This window comes from Sphaeroforma arctica, assembly GCF_001186125.1.
Source record: "Sphaeroforma arctica JP610 unplaced genomic scaffold supercont1.632, whole genome shotgun sequence".
Lineage (NCBI taxonomy): Eukaryota > Ichthyosporea > Ichthyophonida > Sphaeroforma > Sphaeroforma arctica.
This window is the reverse complement of record NW_014039926.1, coordinates 25,081-36,739: the sequence shown is the minus strand read 5'-3', so window position 1 is coordinate 36,739 and position 11,659 is coordinate 25,081. Positions and strand designations below refer to the sequence as shown.

The 11,659-nt window shown below is 38.6% G+C and overlaps 2 protein-coding genes across 2 annotated transcripts in view; one reads left to right on the top strand and one right to left on the bottom strand.

The window, feature by feature from the left end:
• The window catches only part of SARC_07732 (hypothetical protein), a gene marked incomplete at its 5' end in the record, with an annotated part of 3,411 nt that extends 2,595 nt beyond the window's left edge, over nucleotides 1-816 (top strand). Inside the window, one exon of the mRNA XM_014298320.1 lies at nucleotides 509-816. Within this exon, the coding sequence (XP_014153795.1) occupies nucleotides 509-751 (243 nt within the window). The 3' untranslated portion in view covers nucleotides 752-816. The remainder of the gene's footprint in view (nucleotides 1-508) is intronic.
• A 5,422-nt stretch (nucleotides 817-6,238) lies between these two features.
• SARC_07731 (hypothetical protein) lies at nucleotides 6,239-10,681 on the bottom strand. The gene is made up of 4 exons (XM_014298319.1): nucleotides 10,288-10,681; nucleotides 9,629-9,707; nucleotides 7,844-8,023; nucleotides 6,239-7,016 (listed from the first exon to the last, which is right to left on the bottom strand). The coding sequence occupies exons 1-4, from the start codon at nucleotides 10,402-10,404 to the stop codon at nucleotides 6,886-6,888; spliced, it is 507 nt and encodes a 168-aa protein (XP_014153794.1). The 5' UTR covers nucleotides 10,405-10,681; the 3' UTR covers nucleotides 6,239-6,885.
• Between the last annotated feature and the right edge of the window lie 978 nt (nucleotides 10,682-11,659).

The window sequence follows — 11,659 nt, the reverse complement described above, 5'->3', positions numbered from 1 at the left end:
TATATATAGTATATATGTATAGTATACTGTATAGTATATATATATATGTATGTATATATATATATGTATGTATATATATTAATAGATATATGTATATGTGTGTGTGTCTGTGTCTGTGTCTGTGTCTGTGTCTGTGTCTGTGTATGTGTCTGTGTCTGTGTCTGTGTATGTGTATGGGGGTGTGTGTGTGTGTGTGCTCTCAAATAGCGTCTTGTCATATGTGTCTGTGAATGTCACGTCTACAGAATATTCGTACTTCGAATAAACCAGATACTAAATCGATTGATCTACCGAAATTGACAATGTTAGCTGAATTCCAATCTGTAGTGATTCTGGTAACTCATCACGTGAGTCAACAAATTCTCTAAAGAACGCTGAAACAACCATTCAAGTGTCTCATATCATTGCTACACTCATCCAAGCGTCGCCTATCAGTCATATACTCAATAGCCCGATACTCACTGTCCTCCCCGTTAACTTACACTTGCTGTGGTACTTGTGTTTGTAGGGCGATACCGTGCACCTCTACGGCGGTATTCCTAAGGACAAAACGGCCTTTGTGGGCGTGAAAGTATTCGCTCACACGCTGAGAGAGGGCACAGTTCCCGCCTATATCCTCGATCTATACGATACTGGGGCCAAAAAAGGGACCATGAACGTGAAGCATGCACCTGCAATTGATCTATTCTCGACTACTAAGTCCTCGAGAACCAGCAAGAAATCGTTGCTGAGTGCAATGGGAGATGCGTAGAGCGAGGGTGTTCTTTGGTACTGTTAGCTGTGAATATATGATAATTAAACGAGTCTTGTGAATGGTTTTATTGATAGTACGTGATGTACTAGAAATTTTGAATGCAGATTTGTGGCACGAGTTAATGAGAGGACGCAAGTAAATATGTTTAAATACATAAATACGCTTGAATACGTGAATAAAAATAAATTGATACCAGAGTAAACAAGCGTAATATGTCGGTAAATATGAATTGATACATAAGTAAACACGCTGTGACATGTAAATAAATATACTTTATAGATACATACCTTTAGGTGGTTATCCATAAACAGTCGGGCAGGGTCTATATACTATTTTGCAAGCGATTAATTGTCTCTATATCGTCAAATATGAGACAAACACAGTTCGATGTGCAAGAATACGTTCTCTTTTGTTTGTCTCTATACCGTCGAATCATGGGACGAACACAGTACGATTCGTAAGAATACGTTCGCTTTTGTTTGTCTCTATATCGTCGAATAATGGAACAAACCCAGTACGATTGTAAGAACGCGTTCGTTTCTGTTTGTCTCTATATCGTCAAATCATGGAACAAACATAGTACGATGCGTACGAACACGTTCGCTTATGTTTGTTTCTATACCGTTAAATCATGAGACAAACACAGTTTGATGCGTACGGACACGTTCGTCTTTGTTTGTTTCTATACCGTCAAATCATGGGACAAAAACTCTACGATGCGTACGAATACGTTCGCTTTTATTTGTTTCTATACCGTCAACTCATAGCACAAACACAGTTTGATGCAATATTTATATGTGGACAACGAAGCATATCCAACCGAAAATATACGTACCGACAAGGCCATCTACATCCGCCCACCCGTTCATCTCACACCGTGTGCTGTAGACATGCGGTAGTTATCTCGAGAGTTTCTTAGGGTTGCTAATACCGTGCACAAGGTAATATTAGTGATGTACTCAGCATCACTCTATTGGTTGCCATACATAATGATGTTATGATGAAGTTGACAAGTAATTTTTTTCAGCAACTAGGCTTCAAAAACACGGTATTTATGCTCGATATTTGCCCAAAAATGAACTAAAACCTTTGTTTATCCATTCTGACATTCTAACTATGTTGTACATAAGAAAATCTCACCCAGGACATTAGTATGAGGAATACGAGGTTTGTTTACCCACTCTCTAACAAAAAAGCTATTCAGTAACAAAGAAAAGCTTGCCCACGGATACTAATATGAAGAATATGAGGAAACAATCTATACAGTTGTTTACCCCCTAGCTGACGTTCTAGCTATTTAGTACTGAGGGAAACCTTACCTAAGTACTTTAGTATGGAACAATACATCCCTTTGTTTACCCACTAGCGACATTTTAGCTGTGTAGTTTCAGAAGAAAGCTTCAACAATAAGCTTCAACAATAAAATTGGTATGAGGAGTACGAGGTAGCAATCTATATCTTTGTTCACTCAATAACGTACGTTCTAGCTATGTAGTACTGGAGAAACCCATGAGGAATATTATGAAGCAATACATACCTTTGTTTACCCACTCGCGATAATTTGTCTGTGTAGTACCAAAGGAAAGTTTACCCAAGAATATTAGCAAGAGCGAGATGAAGAAGACAATTCAGGTTTCTGTTTTCCCACTCGCTGACGATCTAGCTGCGAAGTGCCAAAGGAAAGCTTACCCTAGACCGTTAGTATGAGGATGATGAGGAAGCAATTAATCGGTATTACTTGATACCAAAAAAAAAATCTAATAAAAATAGTATGAAAAATATGAGAAAGTAATCCATTCCTTTATTTACCCACTCGCTGACGTTCCGGCTATGTAGTAGGGAAGGAAAGTTTACCCAAGAAGATAAAGCAACGCATACTCAAAACCTTTAGTATGAGAAAACAATACATAACTTTTTTTACTCACTATTTGATATCCTACCTAAATAGTACCAGAGGAAAGCTCAATCAAGAAGATAAGGGTATATACCTCTTTTTACTCACTATATGATATTCTAGCTGTATGGTACCATATCTTCGTTTACCTTTCCACTGACATTCTAGATATGTAGTACCGTAGGATACCAAAAGAAAGCTACCCAAGGACATTCGTATGAGGAATATGCGTAAGCAACCTTACCTTTGTTTACCTAGTCACTATTTTTTTTGCTATGGAGTGCAAAAGGAATGCATACCCAAGATTATTGGCATGAAAAATACGAATGAACAATTTGTATCGTTATTTACCCACTCGCTAACATTGTAGATATGTAGTACCAACGGAAACCTCACCTAGAACCTAATAGTTTGAGAAAGATGAGGAAGAAATCCGCACCTTTGTTTGCCCAATCACTGACATTTTTTCTATGCAGTATAAAGGATATCTTACCCAAGAACATTAATATGAGATATATGAGAAAGTAATTCATACCTTTGTATCCCACTCAATGACATTCTAGCTATATAATACCTAAGGAGACTTATCCAAGAACATTAGTCTGAGGAAAATGAGGAAGCAATCTATACCTTTGTTTTCCCACTCGCTGTACGTTCTGGCAATGTAGTACCAAATAAAAGCTTCCCCTAGAACATTAGCATGAACAATATCAGGAAGCAATGTGATCCATACCTATGTGTACTCACTCTGCTGATATTCTAGCTAGGTAGTACCAAACTAAAGCTTACTCAAAAGCAATAGTATGAGGAAATAATCGATACCTTTGTCCACTCACTCTCTGATATTCCAGTATATATTACCAAGGGAATGTATACCCAAGAACACTAGCAATATGAAGCAATGCATACCTTTGTGTACCCAATAGTTGAAAGAGGCAATCCAATGTAATAATTTCCCACTCTTTTATATTCTAGCTTTTTAGTACCAAAGAAAGCGTACACAAGAACTCTAGTATCATGAAACAATGCATACCTTTTGTTTACCTACTTTTTGAAAATTCTAGCCTTATCATACCAAAGAAAAAATACCCAAGACCTTTAATAGGCATAAGAAAGCAACATATACCTTTGTTTACCCGTTCTTTGACATTCTAGCTATGTAGTACTAAGGAAAGCTGACCCAGGATCATTATTATGAGCAATATTTGGAAGCAACCAGTTTTTTTTTACCCACTCGCTGACGTCCTGGTTATGTAGTATCAAGAGTACGTTGAACATGAGGAAGCAATTAGAAAACGTTTACACAAGAAAATTAGTACGTTGAACATGAAGAAGCAATAAGGAAACGTTTACCCAAGAAAATTAGTACGTTGAACATGAGGAAGCAATAAGGAAACGTTTATCCAAGAAAATTAGTACCAAAGGGAAGCATACACAAGAACATTAGTATGGGGCACATGAGGAAACAACAATACATCACTTTGTTTACCCACTTGCTAACGTTCTAGCTACATAGTACAAAAAGAAAGACTACTAAAGAACAAGAGTATGAAGAAGATGAGGAAGCTATACACACCTTCGTTTGCCCACTCGCTAACGTTCTAGCTACATAGTACCAAAGGGAAGCATACACAAGAACATTAGTATGGGGCACATGAGGTTAGTATGGGGCGCATGAGGAAACAACAATACATTACTTTGTTTACCCACTTGTTAACGTTCTAGCTACATAGTACAAAAAGAAAGCCTGCTAAAGAACAATAGTATGAGGAAGATGAGGAAGCTATACACACCTTCGTTTGTCCACTCGCTATCGTTTTAGCTATGTAGTAGTAGTAGGAAAGGAAAGATCAGCCAAGAACATCAGTATAAGATATGTAAGTAGTTAGTTCATACGTTCGTCTACAAACTCGCTGAAGTTCTAGCTATTTAGTACGAAAGAAAAATTTACCCAGATGCTTTTGTACGAGAAATCAAATCGTACAATTTTTTACCCAACTCTCTGACATTCTACCTATGAAGTAACGAAGGACTGTTACCTAAGTACCATACTGTATGGAATATGAGGAAACAATGCAGCACTTTCTCTACCCACTCACTAACATTCTAGCTATCTAGTACCAAAGTAAAGCTCACCCAAGATCATTAATATGAGCAGTATGAGGAAGCAATCTACACCTTTGTCCGCCCCCTTGCTAACATTTTAGCTAACTAGTACAAAGCAGCGCTTACCCAAGAACATGAGCATGTGGAATATGAGGAAGCCATCAATATATGTCTTTGTCCACTCGCTAACATTCTGGATATGTAGTACAGAAGTAAAGCTTACCCCCCAAAAAATAGTATGAGGAATATGAGGAAGCAAACTGTATCTTTGTTTACCCACTCTCCGACATTCTAGATTTGTAGTACCAATGGAAGGCTTCACCAGGAACTTGGTATGAGAAACCAATGCCTGTGTTTACCCACTCGCTGACTTTCTAGCTAGGTAGTACCAAAGCAAAGTTTACCCAAGAACATTAGAATAAAGATGAGGAAGTAATATATATCCCTGTTTTCCCACTCGCTAACATTCTAGTTTTGTAGTACCAATGGAAAACTTACACAAGAACATCAGTATGAGGAATATGAGGAAGCAATCTATATCTTTGTTTACGCACTCGCTGACGTTCTAGCCAGCTAGTACCAAAGTAAAGCTAACCCAAGGACAGTAGTATAAGAAACCAATACCTTTGTTACCCACTCGCTGACGTTCTAGCTAGGTAGTACCAATGTAAAGCTAACCCAAGAACAGTAGTATGAAGAAGATGAGGAAGTATTTTATACCTTTGTGTACCCACTCGCTGGTATTTAGCAATGTAGCAAAATAAAGCTTACTCAAGAAAATTAGTATGAAGAAAATGAGGAAGCAATATATACATTTATTTACCCATTCGCTGAAGTTCTAGGTTTTAGTACCAAAGGAAATCTTACCCAGATGCTGTTGTATAAGTTAGCAATTCCCGTGGCGACGTTCCATATGAATTAATATTTGCGATGGTAATGCTACTATTAACTATAACATATTTACCTCGGCATTGATACAAACGCTGCTCTCGATTGAGGAGCGGACTATTTATACAGCCCACATACGGTAGATAGTACGGAAGGTTGGATTACCATGTTAACCTATTAAGCCTAGCTCTAGCATACATCAGGTGCCGAGACCAGTTCGATGCACCAGAGATAAACGAGACAAAGAAACAAAGCAGCAGAATGAGGTGTACATACACACCCGTGTGTACGTTGCTCCGTCGTATCCATGGCATCCCTTAATTCACATCACAGTCAAGGATTCCATATGACTGAAGAGTCTCACACAACATCATAATCATAGTGTACGCACATTGAAAACTCGGCGTTTGAGGGCCTTAAGTATCTGAGAAAAAAACCCCCAAAGTCCAAACTCTAGAAATGAACAGGTCTGACTACTGCGAAAATTGTGTATGTCCACGTTCCTAGTGAAATGAAGCCTGACACACACAGCCTTGCGCCGTGCGTGCGGCACAGAAGAACGAATTGGTTCAGCAAAGCAACACCCGAGACTCATACGGCAGTATTTATTTATATGCAATGTCAAGCTCGTATCCGTAAAATTCGTAAATCAAAGAACAGTTCCATAGTATTATTTATATTTCTTAGCACAGTGCGCATCCACCCCGTCTGGCCCGACGGAGCACCCCTCCGCATATACAGTCACTGCGGTGGTAGGTATACACCACGCCACAGTCATACGGGTTACACAGTCGCATGAGGGCTCCACAGAACGCAGGCATTGCGACCAGTGGATGTACTCTACCAGCCCACGCTTTCCTTCCGTGTCAGCAAGCGCTGCATGTACCCACTCAACAGCCAACATGCGCACACCAGCAGAGCCTCGCGTACACCAGGGATACGTGTCGCACAATGTGTACCTACATATCCTCCTTTACATTCCCTTCCCCACAACTCGGGGCACAAGCACAGCCAAGCACTCGCAGGCGCTGTTCCCTGCAACACAGCCGACATGCGCGAGAACGCACATCGTCGTTGAGTAGCCGCTCTCGGCAGTTGTGTCGTGAACCGTCGCCACTCACTTTCAAACATGTGCTATACGGCGCGAATGAGCTTATTCACTCATACACCCTATGTCTCACATAGCCAACCTATGCGCACCATGTTTCTCGGTCCTTATATAGTAAGTCTATGTAGGTATATCTCAGATCTTGCCGAGTTTCTCGTTAACCACCTGTGGATTTAGCTTGGAAAGCAGCTCACGCCCACTCTCTTTATAGCCAAAGTCACAGTCGTGCCTATCGGATAAGCGATGCTCGTCACAGAATATGTATTCTGTGAAGATGGAATAGTGGGATAAAGAGCAGGAGATATATATATAGCTCATAAGAGAATCATATAATGGCTTGGACTTGATGGTTGCGAGTATGCGGTTAGTTAAACACATGGCTTGTTGGTCTTAAAACCCTCCCCACAACTCGCAAGTACTTGCGCTAAAATGCGCATAACTCCACTTCCAACAGAATTACTGAGTACAATAAAATAATCCTCCTCACACACGATAATTTTTTTTAAAAAGATAATAGCGGACTCGCTGGTTGCCTTGTGGCAATAACCCCCACATAAAACGACCACTTATGTGTATTATTTAATATGAATTAGATGGCCTGTCAACGAAAAATCTTCACAGCGAGAGAGACGTAGTCACTCAAGAATACTCCTTGCGTCTCATATATATTCGAGCATGAAATCTGATACTATTTCACCTGATAGCATGAACTATTACTTGATGATATCCCAAGCACAACACACAGCAGGACACATATGAAAACCAGAGTCTTCCGTAACAAAGCCAATACGCACTTAGAAAGACAGCAAGACGCTAAACAATCGAAGCGACAGATGGATGATCACGCCACATCCAACAGCCTCCCATCTGTGTGACGCACACATGCATACAACTACATACACACAAGCCACATTCAACTACATCCTCCCTGTGAAACACACACATGCACATATCTACATACATTCAAGCCACATTCAACTACATCCTCCCTGTGAAACACACACATGCAAATATCTACATACATACAAGCCACATTCAACTGCATCCTCCCTGTGAAACACACACATGCACACATCTACATACACCTACATACCGCATCGACACTTGTTAGTCAGCTGTTTGGCGAACATTACTTTCTTCTTACAACTCCAGCACTTGCCCTTGTTCTTCTGCACCTTCCTTCTATTACTATCTTCCGGTGTGTCGTCCTCGGCCGCAGGAACGGCAGGCCGTGCTACAACAGCCACTTTTGCGGGCGTAGCTCCACCGAGATCTAAACCGATGGTACAGGGAGCGAAGTATGTTTAGAAACCAGACCGAGATTTGCGTTATGAGGTATTACTTGAGACTAAATAGAGATTTGAACGGGCAGTATAACGAACAACAGTATACTTCGAGAGGATATTGAGATCTGAGAGGTATTATTATTATTTCGAGACTATACATAGATCTAAGAGATAGTTGTGACTGTATCGAGATATAAGAAACATGGAATATGTGTAGAGACTATAGTATACTTGGACTATATAGAGATCTAAGAAACATGAGTTAAGAGTTACGAGATATGTTTAGACACTATATTGAGATCTGAGATACGAGGTACATTTAAAGACTATATAGAGCTCTAAACTATAAACTACGAGGTAATTCTAGACGATATAGAGCTCTAAGCGATATGAGATATATTTAAAGACTATAGACCTAAAAATTTGAGGTATTTTTAATCCCTATATACAGGCTCAAAATATATGAGGTATATTTAGAGGGTACTAAAGACCAAAACAAAACGAAGTATCTTTATAATACTAAAGACCCAAAACTGACAGCTATATTTAGTGACTTTATAGAGACCTGGAAGATATATGTTTAGAGAATACTAGAGGCCTAAGAGATACGAAGAATATTTGGATTATATAGGGATCTAAAAAGACGAGGTACAATTGGCGACTATGTAGACCTAAAAGATACGAGGCACATTTAGAGACTATATCGACAAAAAAATAATTGTATTTAGACTATATAGAGACCTAAAAAGATACGAGGTAGAACTAGGGAGTATATAGAGACCTAAAAGATACGAGGTATATTTAGAGACTATATAGAGACCTAAAATATATGCGGTATATTTTAAACTATATAGAGACCTAAAAGATATAAGAGATATTTTAATAAGAGACTATGTAAAGCTTAAAAAATTTGAGGTATATTTAAATTATATAGAGACCTGCAAGATATGAAGAGGTACTATTTAGGGACCTAAAACATATTCAGAGACTATATGAGGTATATTTGGAGACTATGACATATATTTTGAGACTATAGATTCCTAAAAGATTTAAGGTATATTTAGACTTTATAGAGACACCAAAGATACGAACTTTATCACATCGAGATCGAGGAGATATAATTTTATATTTATGACTATATATAACTCTACGAGATGCGTGGGGTATATTTAAAGACTAGATCGAGACCGAAGAAATATGAGTACATTCAAAGACGACATCGTGATCTGAGAGATACATAGTATATTTCAAGACATATGGGGTATATTGAAAGACTAGCACACTGAGAACTGGCTCATGTTTATATATATGTATGTATGTTTATGTGTATATATCTTAAAATATACTACGAATTGTTTTGTGTTACTGCCTTAGACGCCCATTTAGTTATTAAATAAAATATGCCTATCTCTTGAATTTTCTGTTCAGATCTCGATATATATCAATATACTGCACATATACGTGATGTAACAGCCACCAAACACCATACAAGCGGGTGCTACTTTACGATTGGCGATAAGGGATATCAGGAAAATAAAAAACGTTTACGCATAAAACACAGGATGAATATACATAGCTAACCGCGCACGTACCGTGTGTGACCTCTGGTGTAATGACCTTTGCTGTTGAAATGACCTTAGCGGGCTCGGTATCGTTGACCAGTTTGTAACACTACAGGAGTGAGAGGTGAGACAACGTAAGGCACATTTCTTATAGGATCGGCAGATAGGCGTAATATTGCAAGAGTGATGTTAGTGTAGGCCACTAGTGTGTCTGATTGGCGTTTGTTCACATTGTGTACACGTACGATAAACACAGACACAAGTAAAATAAAATACATGGCGAACGCTCGAGCTGGTTCTGGGGCCAGACGTGACCAACAAGTACAATGAGAACAATAAGAACACCACTTCCCTACGCAACCGAAGCCTTATACGCCTAACTATAAGCGTTGCCATTAAAAAAATATACGGATGCAGGCAAGTAAATCTGACATGTGATAGAAATGAACAGATTTAATCGCTATCCCAAATAGAGAGCATCGTTCAACCATAGGCAATGTACGCACTGACACTTGATCTCCAGTAGAACCACCATAGTTAATCATCAAGAAACACTGCCACAAAGCAATGTCTAATGAGGATAGGGTCCCAACAAATCGCTACAGCCTACCCAACATCGCAAACCAAAGTCGATTACGAGAAAACATACGGCATACATAAAACACAAATAGTAAGTAAACAATATTTACCTGAGAGCACATGCCGTCGTTGGCAGGGTTTCCGAAGAAAACACAGCACTTCACACACACAGATGGTGCAGTGGGAGCTGCGTTATTCACTTGGTCGCGGGTTTGCTCGTTCTCCATCGTGTACAGTCTATTTTATATTGAGGTTGTGTAGTACAAATTGCAACAATAAACGATGCTTATATATATAGATATATGTACATATAATTTGTATCTGTATATAAATAAAGTAATATATTAATAAATATATATATATATAGTAGGCGGTTGTATTTGGGACTCGGGTGGAGGCGTTATGATTTGTAACTCAGACGCGGGTTGCTGCGTAGTATATGCACCTATGTTACAACCATGTATTTAGTTGTATACGTGTATGTTATATATATGCACATACAAAAAGCCATGTAAATATATAGTTGTATACGTATCGCAGCAAGGAAGGAGGTCGAATCTCATCAAAATATGCTATTTTTATAATAAAGAGGGCGAGAGATAAAATCAAGAGATAAATTTAAGAAATATATATTTTCTAGATAAATATAAACCACATTTTTACAACTCAGAGTTTGCGACATTTAAAATGATACCAGGAGAACAAAACAAATAGAGGTACAATAAATATACCGTCTGAAATAGAGACTGAAATGAATATATATTTTTAATACATTCCGGATTTTGCGACATCAAAAAGAGTACCCAGGAAATAGAAGAGTTAACGACATAGGAAGAGTTACAGACACGTGAACAAAAGGTATAAACGACATCAAGTTCAATCACGACACGGAATAGAGATGACTCTCGATGTCGTCAACTCGAGTCGTAATTCGGTGGGCCTGTGGGAGTTTAAAAATTCTTGAGGTGTGGTTATGCAGTACAGTATGCAGTTATGCGCTCTGTGAATAACGTTTTTACCGAAACAGAGCACGATATGGACCTATTTTTTTTTATATGGAGTACGTATGTACGTGTATTCGAGATGCATACTACAAATTTACAGCTAACATAACTACGCGGTTCGCAATATATATTTATATTTATGAGCACGGTGTATGTTACAAATACTGCCACTGACTAACTACGCAAATTAAACATGGAGGTTCTTGGCACGTCTATGCACACACAATAGACGCACAATAGACGTCTCTTACTCGAAGAAATGTCTGACACTGATCGATACGGTGTTACGCATTGATATATGGACACACAAACAAGTATACACCTGTACACACCTGTACACACAAGTATAAAAACACACGTACGCACACACACACACACATACAAACACACACACACACTTATATATATATATGTCTATATAGGTACATATATATATATATAAGTCTATATTTATATATACAGATACACACACACACAC

Coding starts and splice junctions, on each gene's coding strand:
- SARC_07731 (XM_014298319.1), bottom strand. CDS start 10,404: ATGGAGAACGAGCAAACCCGCGACCAAGTGAATAACGCAGCTCCCACT. Junction 8,024..9,628: donor TACACCAGAGGTCACACACG/GTACGTGCGCGG, acceptor CCATCGGTTTAG/ATCTCGGTGGAGCTACGCCC. Junction 7,017..7,843: donor GACTAACAAGTGTCGATGCG/GTATGTAGGTGT, acceptor CCATCTTCACAG/AATACATATTCTGTGACGAG.